Source organism: Triticum urartu, chromosome 5A (genome assembly GCF_056163025.1).
Source record: "Triticum urartu cultivar PI428250 chromosome 5A, HENAU_Tu73, whole genome shotgun sequence".
NCBI classification, from domain to species: Eukaryota; Viridiplantae; Streptophyta; class Magnoliopsida; order Poales; family Poaceae; genus Triticum; species Triticum urartu.
The window spans coordinates 34,057,286-34,077,017 of record NC_141877.1 but is presented as its reverse complement, the minus strand read 5'-3'; the positions used below and the strand labels follow the sequence as shown (position 1 = coordinate 34,077,017).

The following is a 19,732-nucleotide window of genomic DNA, read 5'->3' as shown; positions in this document are numbered from 1 at the left end:
TTTATTTACTTATATGTTTTAATTTTTACTCTTTTTTCCAATTTCTGAAAATTTATTAATTTTTGATTTATTTTTTAAGTCTTTAACTTTTTTTGGAATGATGAACATTTTTTCAAAACCGTGGTTTTATTTTTACTAATTCGTGTACAAGTCATGAACATTTTTTTCTAACCGTGAACACTTTTTATAACTTACGCACATTTTTTTGAAATTGTGAACATTTTCTTCAATTTTTGAACATTTTTTAGAAATTTGTGATCATTCTCTTAAGTCATGAACATGTTTTTGAATTCTTGAACAGTTTTTCTAAATAATGAACATTTTAAAATTATAGTCTAAATTTACAAATTCTTGCATTTTCTACAAATTTGTGAATATTTTTTGAATCAGTGAACTTTTTTTTGAATCATGAACATTTTTTTTCAAATTCATGAACATTTTTGAATTAGCGAACATTTTTTTGAATCGTGAACATTTCTTTTCAAATTTGTGAATGTTTTTCGAATTAGCGAAGATTTTCTTGAATCGTGAACATTTTTTTCAAATTAAAGAACATTTTTCAAATTAGCGAACATTTTTTTGGATCGTGAAATTTTTTCTTAAATTCGTGAATATTTTTCGAATTAGCAAACTTTTTTTGAATCGTGTACATTTTTTTAAAATTCACGAACATTGTTTGAATTATTGAACATTTTTCAAATTAGTGAGCATTTTTTTGAATCATGAACATTTTTTTCAAATCCACAAACCTTTTTTGTATTAACGAATATTTTTTGAATCATGATTGTTTTTCAAAATCATGAACATTTTTTGAGTTTGTGGACATCTTTTAAAAATTCCTGAACAGTTTTTTAATTCCTGTGCATTTTTCTCTAGTCATGAATACGTTTCGAAATGGTGATTGTTTTATTAAAATTAGCAACTTTTGCTAAAATTTTATAACTTTTTGATATCCCGAATCACTGAAAAAAAAATGAAAAAAAAACAAGGCGGCGTCCCGGCAGTGCGTCGGTCGCCATATAGGCGCTCCCGGCTTGTAACGAGACAGTTGCTCGCCTCCCCCTCAAACGATAGTGCGTAGTGGGCCAGCGCAGTATGTTTCCGTCGCCCATTTTTCCTTTTTATTTTTTATTTCGAAACATTAATATATATATATATATATATAAGTTAAATACTTTTTAATGTTCACCACACTTTAAAAATTAAAAAATGTAAAAATTTGTTCATGCAATTTAAAAACTATCCATGCGGCTCAGAAAAATGCTCACACATCCAAAAAATATGAAATTTCTAAATTTTCACAAAAATCTAAAAAAACCTTGTACCATTAAAACATTTGTTCATGAAATTGATTAATTTGCAAGTTTAAATTTTTTTTTCATGACATTTAAAAAATATTTGTGGAATGTACAATTTGTTCATAGAATTAAAAAAATCTTCATAACAAAAAATTGTGTCATTTTGAACAATGTGGTACCACATAAAGAAATTGTGAGACATATTTGAAAAGTGTTAATGAATATATATTTTTAATTTGTTCAAATGTGTGTTAAACATATTCATTGTGTATTAAAAGAAATGTTCAATGTGCATTTTGCAAATGTTAAATATGTATTATAATAATTGTTCAATGTGTATTTGTAAAAACTTCAACGTGTTGCTGAAAAATGTTCAACCTATATAGCTAAAATGTTAATTGTTTACTTACAAAAAATGTCATGTATTCAAAAATTGAAAAGAAAAACCTGAAAAAAGAACGGAAACTAATAAATAAAACACACGCAAATGGATGTGTGAAAGGTTCTAAAACAAGACCATAAAAGCTTCCCAAAATCATGCTATTGGCCGGGCCTACTAAGGGGTATTCTTGAGGCGACGCCTCCTTCCGTCTCGCTAAGCGAGTGGACCTCATATTGGGCGCCTTCAGTGCTAGGTAGCCTCTCAATCAACCACAACTCCCGAAAATCACCAATTAAGGAGTAATCCTTCTAAAAATCACTCTCACCTTACTAGGTTATGACAAATGGCACGCTGCATCTGTACCACTTGTCGCAACCCGAGAGATTTTTCTTTTTTTCGTAGATTTGTTTATCAAAAAAAATTATCTCTTAAATCGTGCATCCAAATCTCGAACTATTTTGATCGTTGGATCCCTTGCGTCTAGATCTTTTAAACTATACCCCATGTTGATAGGTTTCGACGAGCTTTATTTTCATAAAAAAATATGATGAAAAAACTGAACCGGGAGCATATTTTTTTTCCTTTTCGGAGAGGCACACATAGTTTTCCTTTTCCGAGAGGTACGGTCGTGCCTCTTGTGGAAGCAAATCCGTGCCTCTCGCGGAACAAAAAAAAAGTGCTTCTTTTTCCTTTTCCGTGAGGCACGGCCATGCGAAGCAAATCCGTGCACCATGAAAAGTAAATCTGTGCCTTTCACAGAACTAAAAAAAAAGAAAACATATTTTTCCCTTTCTGAGAGGCACGATTGTGCTTCTCGTGGAACGAGAAAAAACACATTTTTTACTCCTCAATTAGTTGCTCTCCATAATTCCCCTTCTCTGCCGTCCACACTGGCAACCATGTGTCGGGCCATCACAACAAACCAATATCCCATCCATCCAAACCTTTTCAGTCGATTTCTGAACCCAAATACACAGAGCCCCACGGCTTATCCCCAAACGAGCTCCATGTTTCACGCACGCATACCACGCAGATTCGTCGCTTCCATTTACCCGCCTCGCATAGGAAAGTAGCGGCGGCTGGCGGCGCGCACGGCCCATGGCTCCCACTAGGCTGCGGCGTCAACGCCCATCTTCCCACGCTGCGGCGGCCAAGGACGCACATGGATCCCACTTGGCGGCGGCGGCGGCAGTGCTCCCACGCGATGGCGGCGGCAGCACCCATGGCTCCCTCGCGGTGGCGGCCGATGATGTACATGGCTCCAACGCGGCAGCGAGCCAGCCACCATCACTCCCTCACAACCGGCGCCGGCAGTTATAGCTGAGGAATCCCACTACAAATGCACACTGTTTGTTCGTTGTTCCTTTTGACTCCTGATTTCTTCTTTTTTTGAGCGAATTGGATCCCGATTTCTTGCTTTCCTAACCAATATCTCAGTTCTCTTCGGTTGTAACCGAGACCCGACCTGAATTATCGGTGCACCGAAGTCTCGGTCATTGATTATTCATAGGACCGAATGATTAGTAAATTTGGGAAACCGATTTTCAAGAAAGACCGAAGCACCGAACCGAACGGTTCGGTCTAACCGAATGCCCAGTCCTACGCGCACCCCAGCACCCCCCCACATGCACGCCTTGTTTGGCTGGCCCATGCGCAGGGCGGGACGCTCCCTTTTTTCGTTTTCGTTTTTACTTTTCCTTTTTTCTTTTTTTATTCTATGTTAAAATAATTTGAGATTACAAAAAAGGTTCTCAAATTTCAAAAAAATAAAAACAGTTCTCAAATTAAAAAATGTTCGTGATTCAAAAGAATGAACATTTTTTAAATTTAATGAACGTTTCCTTATTCTAGTGAACAAATTTTTATGACAACTTCCTAAAAATGATTAACATTGTTTTGTATTTGATGAACAAATGTTGAATTCAATGAACATTTTTTGAACTTGATGAAACAATTGTATTCAAGAACATTTTTATTGAAAAATGGATGATTTTTCTAATTAAATGAATAAATTTTGAATTTGACAAACATTTTTTGAAATGACGAGCAAATTCGAAATTTTATGAACATTTTTTTACTTCGATGAACAACTTTTGAATTTTGAATAACATTTTCTAAATCCAATGAAAAAACGAATTCGATGAACATTTTTTGAATTTGATGAACAATTGTTTTTCTTGGAATTGAAACGAAAATTAGCAAAAAAAATGGTGACAATAAAATAAGAAAAAATACAAAATAAAAAGGAAAACAGAACAGAAAAGGAAGAGAAAAAATAGAAAAACGGAAAAAGAAAGGAAGAAAAAGGAAAACGGACCGGCCCATACAAACGCCAGTGTGCGCCAGGTCGGTCGTGGGCGACTTGCGCGCCGTATAGGACCCCCGGTTGCGGTTCGCTCGATAATCAATTGGCCGGTCGACAGTTCACCAGTCGACCAGTTAATCATTGATTATTTCAAAAACCACGACAAAAGAACCAAAGTCAAAAAAGAAAGTTGGAAAAAATGTGACTCCAAGAAAATCTGACTTCAAAGTTTTGGAAATTTATACTTTTTGGTTAAAAATCACAATTTATTTTTAAAAATTTCATCAGTTTTGAAAAAGTTAATAAATTTTTAAAAATGTTAATCGATTTGAAAATGGTCGTCGATTTTGAAGAAAAATCATCAATCTTGAAATAAAGTTTACAAAAATTAAAAATAGTTCAGCGATTTTGCAAAAAAATCATCAATTTTGAAAAAAAAAGTTCTCTAATTTTTAAAAATGGTGATCGATTTTGAAAAAAAGTTCATGGATTTAAAAAAAGTGCCTTTGTTATGATTTTTTTATAGATTTGAAAAATGTTCATAGGTTCTAAAAAAATTCTTGGATTTGGAAAAAGATCAGGGGTTTTTGAAAATAAAATCTGAAAAAGTTCACATATTTTGAAAATAAAAAATGAAACAATGGATTTGAATGAACTTCATGAAATTTTTTAAGAAAAGTTTGTGAAGTTGAAAAGGATACACAAAATTGAGAAAAAACATGAATTTGAAATGTTTTCGAATTATTAAAAAACTAACGCATTTAAGAAAATCAGGAAAAAAATAAAAGGGGGAAAACTGGCTCATTAAACCGAAATAAAAGGAAAAAAAAAGTCTTTTATTTTAGTGTTACTTTTGACGCACAACAAAACATGAAAAAAGAACGTAGACACAGCAGGCAACTCGTCCTAGGTTGTTAGCGAATCGGATTTCCCCAAAGCGAGACATAGCATTTGCATTACTTTTTTAGGTGAATTATTGGCAGTTACTTTTTTTTGACATCGGTATAGACACAAGCACCTTCGAAGCGGCATATCATCCAAAAATCCTAAAATAAATTCAGGATAAATGTGAGCACCATAACTTGAACCTTGATGGGCTGAGAATACCATTATCCACCTAACCAGCCAACCACAGCGTTCGCTACTTATTAGCCAGCTATGTCTAGCACTGTAGTATAATTTATTGGGCTAAATTGTGATTTTACTGCCCTGTTAGTGCCCGGAGTGGTTTCTGGAACTTGCACCTGCTGTGTCTGTCATGCTGCTGGTATTACTACAGAATGGCATCAATGATAGAAAAAGGAATAACCAAATTTTGTTACTTATGTTTCTTTTTCTTTTTTGTAACATCAAAGTTCATAAATAATCCCTAGACATAAGTTACGGAGATGCTAAGTAATGTTGTAATATTTAACTGTCTTTCCTAATTCTTTCTGCTTGATGCAAAATAAGGCTTCGTCTGAAATTCGACCATGATTTTTCAATAGTCGTATGATCGTCCAACCTCTTTATGTAAGATTAATGGTGATTCTCTCAAATATCTCTGTAACTCGCAAATCCAATTTGGCTCCCAGGAGCACGTGAAAAAGGATTTTTGAATTGTCAATTTTTTTTTATGTATTCATAGTCACATCCAAATGCTACCTACAAAGTTTCAGGGAAAAAGGTCAAACATTTTCGCCTGTGCAAACGAAACTGAACGCCAAATATCACCCCAAATTTGTTTTGTTCACCGACGAAGCACTACTGCTCCGTTTCGCATGAAAATTGTCAAGCATGCTTGTTGCTTGCGACACTAACACGGACATCCACAAACAAATTCAGAATTTTCTAAAAATATTTTACCACATTTTCCGATTTACTGTTTATCCTGGAGCAAATGCTCCCAGGAGCCAAAACGGCCCTGTAACTGAGTTATTTTCTTTCATTCGCTGCTAGCCAGCTTGATGTGAGCTCACTAAAGGAAGGTGTGAAATCAGAGCACCAAGAGAGTGAAAATGCGTCAGCTCAACTGCACACCAGAGCACCAAAGCCCACCAACCAACAACTATGACCACACATCTTCTTTACTACTGTCTTGTGCCAAAGGGCACTTGCACAAACTGTCAATTTCGCACTGCGCCCACCACATTTATTCCGGAGAGCTCAGCCTGTGAAAGTGAAGCATCATCATCTCAGCCACCACCACCCACTGCCACCCCAATAATCACCAAAGGGAAAACAAGTACACCATTTCCACATCCATGTCAGTTCCTGGAGCTAGAACACACAAGAGTTGATGGCGTACACACCTCTAACATGCGCTCATGACAAGTATGGCAGAAAGGCAACACCAGAAGATGACTCGACAGTAGGCACTTCAGATCTAAAAACATCACAATCCGAAGGCATGCTCATGAATTTCACATGAATTACACCCTCTGTTCCTAAATATATATATGGCAGTTCAATTTAAACTGTCGAAACATTCTTATGTTTAGAGACAGAGGTAGTACATCATAGTCAGGTTACAGTTGGAATGTTACAGCATATTGTTGCTGTTGCTGCAGCACCTCACCAGTCACCACCACCTGTTAGTCTAGCAGCATCTCTACACCACTAGATTAACAGAGATTGACAACATGGCCCCTGCTTGCCTACTGATGGATTAGATAGACAAGCAAATCCCAAGTTTTTTTCTTTCTCCTTTATGAAAAATACTTTGCAATTTAATATATGCAGCAGGACACCGTGGTACTACCATTTTCATTAAAGAAAACGTGGCCCGTGCTAGTAGTATTATCATCATCATCATGCTGCTTTCAACAAAATTAACACACAAAATCTTCTCCCAAGGACAAAGTTGCTGACTTTATGGTTGCCATGTCCTGAGCGAGCCTACTTAGCATATATGATAATGATAATATGGAGCCCAGTGTCCCTTTCCATGCACCAACCTCCTCACCAGCAAGCAACTAAAAGGACAATAAAACAAGAGGAAAGGGGGGAACAAAGAGAGCAAAGCATGGGAAAACAAAAGTGCAGGAATCATCTTTCCTTTAGCCTAAATCTATAGGACACGCAAGTGACCACCTCTTAACACCGACCGTTTCGGTTCCAAACGCACCTCGCAACAAGCAGATTCAGTTTAATTTTCCAAATATTTCGGGATATTTTCCAAATGTCCGAAACTTTCCAAGGGGGGGTTACAAGATCGGTGGATCGGTCGATGTAACAGCGCAACCTTGATTCTGTAGTGGGTTGTTAGATGCTGCTTGACAAGCATGTTGTTTTGGTCGGCAATTCGGCGTAAGATTGCCCAGTAAGCTCTTTCAGGATTAATCAACTAGGAGTGAGTACATGCTAAGGCAGGTGCGGTTGCCACCTAAAAGCCGGAAAGAATATAAGCAACTTGGGTTCAAAGCAACAAGATAGTGGTGCCATGATACAGATGATGATACATTTTTAGAGGAAAAGGTGTGTGATATTGACAATGACAACATGGGGATAACATATACTACAAAAACCATCACTACATGTATCGACAGGTTGCCTCCGTTGTGAATACATAGGATGATCATCCGTGCTAACTACCAGCGACACGCCTACCGCGTGCCGACGACTTCCTCTCGCTCGGGATCAAAGTGGAAAGGAAAAACACCAAGAAACACAACAATACTCACATAGGATAGAGGCAGTCGGGGCACTTCGCCACCAACACCCACATCACTCTCTGAGTCTGAGCAAGCAGCAGCATCCCCTTCGCCGAGCGACAGCCAGCGACGGAACAACAAGGCGAAGTAGGTTTGGTGCTGGTTTGCTCCTCCCTGAAGAAACCACAAAGGGGATGGATGGACCAGCTTATGCTTCTTCATCACATCACCAACCCTGCAAGGACAAAATAGAGAATTGTTGTGAGATTTCCGTTCACCAACTGACACCCTACACCCGAACAATATCATCAGCATCCTTTTACTAAGACACCATTTTTATTAGTACTAGTATTCACTGCAACACAATGCTATCCTTTGATGCTATCTATCTGAACTGCAAGATAAGGACACTTGCGTTGAATTAAAGACACTGTGATATAAAATGGCTACCAAATCAGATTAACTTATTGCGCATTCTCATTGTAACTTGCAGTGCAATCTAATGAGACTTGGCACAGCTGAAATGCCTAAAGAACTGATGAGACTTGGCACAGCTGAAATGTCTACTAAAAAGTAACTAAAACCTGATACTAAGACTTTGCATTGCAGAAATGAAAATTCTAAGAAGAAAAGTCACCAAAGGGATGATATATCTCTTCCTTACCTTGTTCTGTTCATGTCCACGAACACTGGGCGCCTAGTCACGGAGGATGACGGAGTCGGCGATCTCCATGAGCGGCGCAAGGGTCTCCGGCGCGAACTTGCGCGCGAACATGTGGGAGTAGGTCCCGTTGGACTTCCTGAGCTCCCTGATGAGGTCCCCGGAGACCTCCTCCGGCTGGTAGGTGTGCGGGTGGCCGCCGACGGCGTCGGTCCAGTTGACCCTGGTGAGGGTGTACTTGGTGCAGCCGTCGGGGTCCTGCATGTCGAGCAGCGTCGGGAAGTAGTGCTCCTCCGGGTAGCACGAGTCCTTCTCCTTGACGAGGCACGGCGCCTTGAACTTGTTCCAGAGCCTCCTGTCCCTGACCACCATGACGGCGTGGCGCCTGGCGAGCACGAAGAACTGGGAGCCGACGCGGAAGCGGTCGAAGGGCACCTCCGGGAGCATCACGTTGTCGCCGCGCGCGTAGTAGCGGGCGTGCAGCGTGGGCTCGCTGTCCAGGATCTCGATGAAGCTGCGGTGGCGGCGGTGGCGGCCGGCATTGTTGTCGGTGAGGAGGGTGCGGTAGAGGGCGGGGAAGGGGAGGAGCGGGACGCAGGACTGGGAGAGCAGCGCGAAGAACTGGTTGGCCGGGTCGTCGAGCAGCGCGGTGGCGAGGAGGCGGCGCGCGGCGGAGATGAGCGTGGCGGAGGCGCGCGCTGTGGCCTTGCCCCGGATGATGCGGCCGCGGAAGGACGGGGTCGGGGGCAGCGTGAGGTTGGCGGCGGGGTCGGCGTGGACGTAGAGGTTGAGCAGGCCGTGGTGCCCCGCGAAGAACTTTTCCCAGAGCGGCGCGAAGACGAGGTCGGAGTTGGTGAGGAAGAGGAAGGCCACCTTGGGCCGCGCCTGCGGGCGGCGGCCGAACACGCCGAAGGAGGAGGGCGCCGCGCCGGAGCCGGCGGCGGGCGCGGCCGAGAGGAGCACGGCGCGGCGGAAGAGCGCGAGGTCCTCCGTCTCGTCGGCGTCCGGGATGGCCGGGAGCGTCTTGGGCAGCAGCAGGCGCGGCCCGAGGTAGTAGACCGCCGGCATGGACAGCAGCAGCAGGAACGAGAGCACGTACGGCGACGCGTACGCCATGCCCGGCGGCGGCAGCGGCGCTCCGGCGAAACGCACGCTGGCGAAACCGAACCGGAAAAGGAAATCCCGGATCTTCGGGCCGGGGAAGAAGGCCAAGACGAGGATCACGGAGAGATCCCGCTGCTCGGGGCGGGCCGGACGGATCTCGGGGGCAAGAACGAGCACCTCCCGGGCATGGATCGAGCGGGGAGGAAAGGTTTCACGAACCGGGAGGATCAAACGGCGGGCGGGAAGGACAGGCCAGAGGCGAGCTCCGGTTCCGTGGCGCCAACTCTGCTGCCCGGAGTCGGAGTCGGATCGGATCTCGCGGTTCTGGCGGGACTGGGACTGGGCTGCAGTTGATGGTGGTGGTGTTTGGAGGGTGGAGATGTCGGTTTTTGGAGGGAGAAGAAAGGGGGAGGGGGAGGGGGGGAGGAGTGAGGTGAGGTGGTGTGCTCTGCTGCTTTTGTGGGACTCTGCTCTGCTCCTCTGCTCTCATCTGCTCCACTCCGCAGCCTGTCCTAATCCCACCATTTAATTAATTCCAATCAATGTGGGTACAATTACCTTCATTCATGGCGTGCGATCGAAAGTTAATATAAACTATATAATACAAAAATTATACCGTTTGAAAATAGAACATCTAAAGTTTATAATGGTAATATGTTTTTTTATATATGACTTATGTTAGGTTGATCAAATTGACGACATAGAGATACGCACACACCTTGTAAACTGAGAAAGAGGGAGTACAGTACTATAGTCCTGGGGAAATGCGTGGAGCTCCAATAGATGATGCAAATTTGGAGACGTAAGAGCAACTCCAACTCCAACGTAAAAGTCCACTTAAACAATTAGAAAATTAAACAAAAAAGAAATAAACTGCCCTAGTAAATTGCCTTGGCCTTGCTATCGTCGTCCTCGTCCGCCGGTGAGGTTAATGAAGACGGGGGTAGGCCCAGCCCAACCGAATGCGGCTTGATAGGCCGCAGGACAGCCACCTCCGGCATTTGTTGCGGCGGCAGCATAGCGGCGAGGTGGATGCATTCCTCCTCCTCAAGCCGCAGAGTCTCCTCGTCACGGCACAACATCCGCTCATATTGCATCCGTCGTTCGCCGTCGGCCCCCTCCTCGGCGATCCAGTGCGCCTTCCAGCGCTCAAGGTGGGTCGCCTCTTCTTTCGGCGTGGCAACGTAGTGGCAGGGAGGCGCGCTCACCCACTTGCGCGTGGGAATTGGCTCGCGTTCCGGCTCGGCCTTGGGCTTGACGAGGGGCAGCAGTGGCGGCACAAACAGGGGCGCCTGGACGAAGTCCCCCGCCGCGGACAAAACAAGGGCTTGCTCCGGCCTATACCTGGCCATGGGCAGTCCGGCCCGGTCGGCCCGACCCGACCCGGCCCGAAAAAGCCCGACCCGACCTTGTCCATGGGCCGGGCTCGGGCCTAGGTTTTGAGCCCGAAGCCCGGGCCGGGTCGGGCCCGGGCCCGTTAATTTCGCCATTTAAGGAAGAGGCCCAGCCCATGGCCCGAGGCCCGACGGGCTTTTAGTGTGATGGGCCGGGCTCGGGCCCGATTTTTAGGCCCGGCGGCCGGGCCGGGCCGGGCTCGGGCCTAGGTTTTTTGCGTCGGGCTTTGGTTGGCCCGGCCCGAAGCCCGGCTCGGCCCGAGGAATGGCCAGGTATACTCCAGCCCATCCCAATGGGCGTCCTCCTCGAGCCGACTCGCCTCTAGCGCGTGTTGCAGGGCCTCCTTGAGGGCGGCTTCGTACTCTACCTCTGTCTCCGCCTCCTGTTCCTCCGGCTCTATCGGCAGGGGCGGTGGTGGAAGGTCGTGGTTGATGTGGGACGCCGAGCCGTCGTTGCCCTTGTGTCCGAGGGCAAACCAGGCCTCCCAGTTGGGAGAGTCTGCGGTGTACTCGGTCATCCGCCGCTGCGCCGGCGTGAGCTGCGCCTGGCGCCTGTGCACCTCCTCGTCATGCGCCCATTGTGTCGGCAGAACTGCCGGCATCGGGATCCGCGGCGGATCGAGGTGCCAGTGGTGCGACGGTGTCACGTCGAGGTAAGGCAGTGCCTGCCTGTACTCCCAGTGCCACCGCGCTTGGTGCATCGAGATGTGCAGACGCTGCCGACCTGAGCGGGCACACGCCGGCGGCAGAGGAGGAGGGTGAGGAGGAGCACGGGAGGATGAGGCGCCGGGGGTGCCCTTGCCGCTACCGGAGCTGCTGCCGAAGAGACCCATGTCTAGGGTTTGGGTTTTGGCCGGCAAGGAAACACGAAGGTGGTGGTGGGGGCCCAGATGTGGACCGAAGTGGATGAGCCCCCCCGCACACGTGGGTTAAAAAATGACTCTGCCACTGGCTGACTAGTGGGCCCGGTGTCGGTAGTCGTCATAAATTAGACGACGGGCGTGTTGGGGAACGCAATATTTCAAAAAAATTCCTACGATCACGCAAGATCTATCTATGGATGCATATCAACGAGCGGGGAGAGTGTGTCCACGTACCCTCGTAGATCGAAAGCGGAAGCGTTTAGTAACGCGGTTGATGTAGTCAAACGTCTTCGCGATCCAACCGATCCAAGTACCAAACGCACGACACCTCCGTGATCTGCACACGTTCATCTCGGTGACGTCCCTCGAACTCTTGATCCAATTGAGGCCGAGGGAGAGTTTCATCAGCATGAAAGCGTGGTGACAGTGATGATGATGTTACCGGCGCAGGGCTTCGCCTAAGCACTACGACGATATGACCAAGGTGTTAACTGTGGTGGGGGCACCGCACACGGCTAGGAACAATTGATGTGTGTTCTAGGGGTGCCCTCCCCACGTATATAAAGGATGAAGAGGGAGGGAGGCAGCATAAGGCGCGCCCAAGTAGGACGAATCCTACTTGAGCCCCTAGTCTGATTCGGCCCCCTTACCATATTTGGACAAGGGGGAAAGGAAGGAGGGGGAGGGGAAGAAAGTAGAAGTCCTACTTCATACTTTCGGTCAAAGCTCACGCAAATGATGTATATCCATGATGTAAAACTCTAACTCCAACTGACGATGTAAAACTAGTGCACAGAACCTATTGTCGAAACTGTCAAAGCTCACACGCTCCCATTGCAGGTCGGGTTGCACCCTCGCTGCAGCTCGCCGGGGCTGGCGGTGATGGCCGGAATCGGACGGCGGAGGAGAGGAATGGGTAGGGGAGGTCGAGAGGAAGCCAAATCAGTTCCGGCAGCACGGGGTGGCGCTGGACCTGCCCGTAATCGACCAAAGGCGGCGGCGGCGGAAAGGGGATCAGGCAGGTGGTGGGCCAGCGAGGCAGGCGATGGGGGTCCGGGGGTAGGGGAGTCATGGCGGGACCGGCACCCGCCGAAGAATGCGTTTAGGCTAGTCGCAGCCGCCGGAGAAGCGTCGATTTGGTAGCGATCGAAAGTGAATCGGTGGCTGGGGGCGGCGGGCCGGCGAGGTAGACAGCGGGGGACCGGGGGGTGGGGCTAAGTCACGGCGGGCCCGGCGGCCATCAGCGAGGGCCGGCCGCGACGATTTGGTGCGAATTTTGCCTGTGGCAGAGTCGGTCGGGTGGTGGCTGGTTGCGTGAAAGGATAAGGAATGATAGTTGGATAGTTGGCGGGCAGTCGCATTTTTACATCTCGTGTAGGTGGAGATGCAAATTTGCACTGCAACACCGGTCCGCCAACTACAACACCTTGCAGTGCAAATTTAAACATTCTGCCCGCCAAATATTTTAAGAGGTGTTGTAGTTTACATTTTTGAGAGGTGTTGTCAATCTAAAGTTTTTATATTCTAGGTTAAAGCATATTCAAAATATCTCAGTGGGGATCACGCAAGTCCAGTGGCCAAACACGTTTAGATTTCCCGCAAAAGAAAACACGTTTAGACTGCACCCAGAAGTCGATAGTATTAGAGGGACAAATTTATGTTCAAAAGGTAAAGCATGGAAAATAGTGGTAACCAAGCAAAATCCATGTTTCTTCAACACGATGTGGCAAGTTGTGATAAATTGGTAAGCATGTACGAGTGCATACGAGAACTTGGCACACCAACAAACTTTTTGTTAATCAAACTAGATAATTGCTCATGTGTTGCATTGGAGAATAAAAATTCTAGTAGTGTTAGCCCATAATTTACCCGCTCATATTATTGAGGTTGCGAAAAAAATTACGATTTTATTTGATCAACCCTTATTTTTGTAATCATCTATTGCCTCGCTAAACAAAACAAAATTTTATTTACTATTATAAGTCAATAGATATGATATGCTAAAAAATGTCAATAGATAAGGGGCAGTTGGTGAGGTTTTCATGGAAAAACGATAGATAAAAACTAAAGGCATGAGGAAATATCGAAACAGGAAAAGGTTGAGGAGAAGAAGGAAAAACGGACATAAGGTAAGGGACAAAACGACGAGAGGACGCTACATTTTTTTGTGAATACAAGAGAAGAAAAAGATTGAGCTTAGAGCAACTCGAACGGGTCACCCCAAATAAACGACGATTTTGTTCATTTTTTATTTATTTGGGTTGGTCAGGCGGACATGAATGTCCACTTTCGTGTTTGGGTCGGCGCGTGTGCCCAACGCTAGCCCGACCAATTTTGACAGCGCTAGAAAAAATAAATAAAACACATGCATATTTAAAAAAACATCATTAATTAAACATTACACCCGCCGTGAAGGCCGGCGAGAGTCCACGCGTCCACATTAGCATTTAAGAAAAATAAAAACAACCTAAACTACGAGGCGGCGCGTAGCCCTGGGCGTCGTCCTCCTCCTCCTCCTCCTCGGGGTCGGTGAGGTCGATGAGCGTCGGCGCAGGGCCGGCCAGGGTGTGATGGCCTGGATTATTAGGGATGATAGACTACTCATATCAATAAGGAATTCCTTTTTTTTCGGGAGCCCATTCAGACAGAACTCCAAAGTTAAGCGTGCTTAGCTTGGAGTAGTGTCAGGATGGGTGACCGACCGAGAAGTTTCTCCCGGGTGCGCACGAGTGAGGACAAAGTGCGCAGAAAAGACTAGTATTGATCTGTGGGGGCAGTCTAGATCCCGCCAGGAGTAACGACCACCGGCGGGTGTGTCCGGGGCGTTACAAGTTGGTATCAGAGCCGACCCTCGCGGTTACACGGATGGTTGCGGACAGGTGCGTGGTCATGTTGTTCATGAAGTCTGTGACCCGTCGTGGCACCCGGCATGGCACATGTACCGGACTGGAAGCACAGACGTTTGTGCCAAGAGGGAACGTTCCTGTGGCCCGACGAGGACGTCGGTTCCTCCGAGTGGGGGTGTATGTGATGGCCTGGATTATTAGGGATGATAGACTACTCATATCAATAAGGAATTCCTTTTTTTCCGGGAGCCCATTCGGATAGAACTCCAAAGTTAAGCGTGCTTAGCTTGGAGTAGTGTCAGGATGGGTGACCGACCGGGAAGTTTCTCCCGGGTGCGCACGAGTGAGGACAAAGTGCGCAGAAAAGACTAGTATTGATCTGTGGGCCAGTCTAGATCCCGCCAGGAGTAACGACCACCGGAGGGGTGTCCGGGGCGTTACACAGGGGAACGCCGTGTTCCAGGCGGCGGCGATGTAGGCCGCGGGCAGTGCTGGAGCGTGGGGCTGTTCCGGCGCAGGCTATACCGGCATGGGGGCTGTGCTGGCACCTGTGCAGTCGCGGCCTGGCGCGCCTCCTCCTCAGCCTGGCGCTGCTCCTCCTCGAGGTCGCGCTCGAGCATCTCCTTGTACTCGACGTGACAATACTCCTCGGCCAGCTGCCGCTGGCGCCACATCTCAAGGTAGGCCGCCTCCTGCGCCGACGTCGCCCCATACAAATCGGTGGCGCGGACACCCACTCGCGCAGTACTCCTATCCAGGAGTAACGCTCGATCGGGGACGGCTCCAGCTCCGGCTGCGGCTCCGGGTCGGCCTTGACGCGGTGTCGGGAAGGGGACGACGAGGCCACAGGCGGCACCACGCAGTCGCCCACCGCAGAGAGGGCAATGGCCTGCGCCATGGCCGCCTCGTATCGGACCTCGTCTTCCTCCGTCGCCTTCACCCTGCGCTGCTCGTCCTCCTCGCTCTCGCGGTAGACCGCCGCAAGGGCCGCCTGGTAGGTGTCCTCCGCCGCCTGGTCCTCCTCGCGGACGACGAGCGGGGGCGGCGGCAGACTGCAGTCGACCCCGCGCACGCCGCGGCGCCTCGCCTCCTCGTGCTCGAAGGCGAACCACCGCTTCCAGTTCGGCGAGTCGATGGCGTAGGTGTCGTCGCAGCGCTGCTCCGGTGTCAGCAGCGCCCGCCGGTGCCGCACCTCCTCCGCGTGCGCCCTAACCTACCGCGGCGCCGCCTGCACTAGGATCCTCTCTGGATCCAGATGCCAGTCGTGCGGCAGGGTGACGTTGGGGTACGGTAGAGGCACTCGGTGCTACCAGTGCCACTCCGCCTGGTGCACTGGCACGTTCACGCGCTGCCTCTGTCGGCGAGCCGGTACTGGCGGAGGCAGAAGGAGCTCTGATGGAAAAGGGACGGCGGGGGCCTTGCCCTTGGCCTTGCTGCTGCCGGCACCGGAGAAGAGTCCCATCTCGTTGTGGTGGTGGTGGCTAGGGTTTGCCGGCGAGGGGGAGCAGAGTTGGCTAGATGTGGACGCAAGTTTGGATGAGGACGGCCCCGCCACACGGTCGGCTTAAAAAAGAACGACCGTCATCGCCGACGCGTGGGCCCATGGTCATAAATTAAGCTGACCGCGTGGGCAGTGGGTAGTTGGACGGCCGCCAGGAGGGGACGAGGCGGACGCCGAGAAAGCGCGCGAGGCGTCCGTTCCGCGTCTGCGGCGACACATTTGGGGTAAATTTGGGCCGCAAATGCGTCGGCACGGACACGAAGCGGACATGATTTGGGTTTGGGTCGACGCGTTGGGCCGTCACTTTTGTGCGCGCCGACCCAAACGAACACAGGCGGACGAAATGGGTCGCTTCATTAAAGTTGGTCTTAGGCTTCCAATAAAAATAATACTAATAATAGTAAGAGATAAGAATGGTAACAATAATAGTGCTAATTGGTTGTGGTTTTTTTTAAGGCAATTAGTTGTGGTTGTAGTGGTTGAGGAAGCAGCGCAGCCACGCACTCACGTCACGGTCGGATCTGGTTAGAGCATCTCCAACAATCTGTATGTTAGTTTGTTGGTAAAATATACCATATCATCAACTAATATCTTAACATACAACAACTTCAATGAATTGTGTCTAGTTTGCCCAATAGGATGTGAGATAATAAATAAGGTGCTATTTCATTCTACATTGAAGCTTGTGCAAGAGGTGTTGGTTCATATACATACAACCTTCCTCTCTTACCTCATTTATTATATGACACATCATCAAAAATCCTATGTGGCAAAGTCTACCAACAACTACCTTACAACCATTGGAGATGCCCTTAGCCGGGAGCTGAAAGTGAGTGACTGACACCCGGGACCACACACTTGTCGGCAAAGCCCGCAGCATGTGGCTGGGTGGGCTTTCCCTTTACCCTTCTATTTATTTGATCGAAAAATACCAGTATTAGTATACGATATTATCCGTACGTGACCCACGGGAAGGCTACAAGTGTGCGTACCATACGAGTTGATGTACCGTATAAATACGTCCGTCTCTGTCAGATACGCCTTGGCAGGCAGGGCAGGCACGTGGGCACACAGACACCGTCGAAGAGCTAGGTTTTTTTTTTATTTGCGAGATAGAGCAGACAACACGCTCGATCGCCAGGGAATCCTGCTGATAATTTAGGTGTACTTTATTATTCATATACGCATAATTTATATCGTATATTCACTATATTAGAAAACCCACGTGAACCATACGGAGAGTATTATGTATAATAATAATAACCACGTGTCACCTTTGCGCGCTTTTCCGCGGAATACAGCAACTTTTCTGGTTTCGTTTGACTCGGATAAGCTGGATTTCGTTGTCTCAAAAAAAAGAAAAAAAGCTGGATTTCGTAACTGGAAGATGTATGAGGCTGACGTGTCATGCCCGTGGCCCTGCGCTTTTTGGCACTTTTCTGAGAACCAGCTGCCCAGCAGCCGTCGGTTCATGTCACCACAGCTGGTTTGCACGCACTCACTGATCAATGTGTGTGTGATGCCGTGGCATTCACATCACATGAGCCATGTGCATGCGCTCTCTCGCCCAGCCGCCCGTGCTAGACGCATGTTTGCCAATCTCGTTCAAGGAACGACGTACGGTGTGATTCTCTGTTTCTCAACTCTCGGCCGACCACACAGAGAAGAGAAGATGATAAATACGCTCCTTTAATTTAATTAAATAATATAATAAGCGATCAAATAGGAGAAACGGGTCTTGAATTTGTATCAGATTTTGAGATTTCCACTCTTCTGACGTGAGACAAGAGAGAGGGAGAGGGGAGAGACTAGTAGTATTATGGTGTGTGAGAGAGAGACTGGGAGACCGGAGTACCCCTTGGCCACCTACAGCAAGTCTACAGGTGCACAGACAGTATACAAGCGAGTACCAGTGCGTGTGCGACGTGGCGCTTGGCAGGCACCGTTAAGGGTACGCGTTTTTTTTTTTGAAGGGGTTAAGGGTACGCGTTGTGGACAGCATGGCGATCCAATCCACAGTTCGCTCCAGAAGCATCGCCGTCGGTGCGCCCAGGGCACAACACAAGCGTGTTTTTTACACTGGGGCGTGCACGCAGCAGTGACAGAACCTCACATGCACGAGCCAAGTCATGTCTGGCTTATCTTTCCACGTGCCATCTGATCGCATGATGGCTTGAGTAAAATATATGTATGTTCTTTTCTTCGGCTTTCGGCCGACTGCAAAAGATGCTGCTGCTTTACTCCGTCTTAGCCCAAAACAAACAAGCAAGGATCTACTAGTAGCTCATAAAAGGAACAAATAGAGCTGGTTTCTTTTTTTGTCCAAAGAAAATACTAGTCACAACTATGGGTTTTTTTTTTGTAATTGCTTGAATCGCTTACCACATGTGTCACGTGGTCACAACTCTGGGTTGATTATAAAAGATTCTCCCTGTCGAACTTCTGAAGGTCAAGATGACTCTACAAGATCATTCCCGCACCGAACCGCGCCGCATTCATGTCAGTACAGAGCGCGTCGCGGACGGCGTTGAAGCTGCACAACGGAACGGACGGGAGGGCGGCGTTGAACTGACGCAACCTCTAAGAAGGCCGCGGCTTCGGACGGCGCGTGATGAGAAATCAACTCCTGCCGCTGCGATGAATTGGAGCGCGCTGACCGGCCGTTCGCATGGCCTGGTCGTTGCTATTTAAGTCGTGTGCCGGTGATGCACATCCACACTTCATCCTCTTCGAGCCCCTCATCCTCCCTGAGTATCTCCAACTCTGGCGATGCCGAAGTTATAGTTCTCCACGCCGGCAGTTCTTCGTCAAGCGACTCATGTCGCTGCTGCCCTAGCTCTCCGGGCCCCTCAATTTCCACGGCTGAAGGCTCCTCCGGCAAGGAGGAGATCATGATCTCCTCTGACGACGATGAGGGCCGGGCGCAGCCGAAGGAGCAGCGGCTGCAGCAACAACCGAGCCTCCTCGCAGAGGCCGCTCTGACAGATGATGAATCTATCCGTTAGATGGACCTCATGACAGAGTCGTCGCTTCGTCACACGCCACCTCCGCCTCCACGTGCGGTCAACGAGGAGCCACCATCCCCGCCATGCTACCGCGTGAAGGAGGAACCCGTTGATACGTCTCAAACGCGTCTATAATTTTTGATTGTTTAATGCTATTATATTACCGTTTTATATACTTTTTAATTTTTATATAAATTTATATTATTTTCATGGATTAACCTATTAATTTAGTGTTCACCGTTAGTTTTTGTTTTTTCTTTGGCTTGTTTTGGTTTTATGGGAAATCAATACTTAAGGATGTCAAAATAAGTTGTCGATTTAATACGTTTTTAGACAATAAGAAACATATGAAGCTTTGAGACACCTCAAGAGGAGCCACCAGGGGGCCACATAGGTGGCTCGCGCGGCCTGTGTGCGCGCCACTTGCCCGCGTGGGCCCCCCTGCACCGCCTTCACCTGATTTCCACCACCATGAATCTCTATAAATACCGGAACAACGTTGTACCTCAAGAAGAATTTTATCACCACCGCAAGTTCCTGTTCCACGAAGATCACATTGAAGGCCTTTTTCGGAGCTCCACCAAAGGGGGAAGCCATTGCCGAAGTCTTCTTCATCAATCTTGCTGCCTCCATGGTGATGTACGACTATCGCGACCTATGGATCAAAGTACTAGCTATATAACTCTGTCTATTTGGATTTTCAATTCGATGTTCCCGTGATGTGTTTGTGAGAACATGATG

At 47.6% G+C, this 19,732-nt stretch overlaps 1 protein-coding gene across 1 annotated transcript; it reads right to left on the bottom strand.

The window, feature by feature from the left end:
• Window positions 1–7,342: 7,342 nt before the first annotated feature.
• LOC147967773 (glycosyltransferase BC10-like) lies at window positions 7,343–9,803 on the bottom strand. Its single transcript, XM_087525384.1, has 2 exons — window positions 8,282–9,803; window positions 7,343–7,852 (listed from the first exon to the last, which is right to left on the bottom strand). Exon 1 carries the CDS (start codon window positions 9,392–9,394, stop codon window positions 8,315–8,317), a length of 1,080 nt encoding a protein of 359 aa, XP_087381510.1. The 5' UTR covers window positions 9,395–9,803; the 3' UTR covers window positions 7,343–7,852; window positions 8,282–8,314.
• Window positions 9,804–19,732: the final 9,929 nt, after the last annotated feature.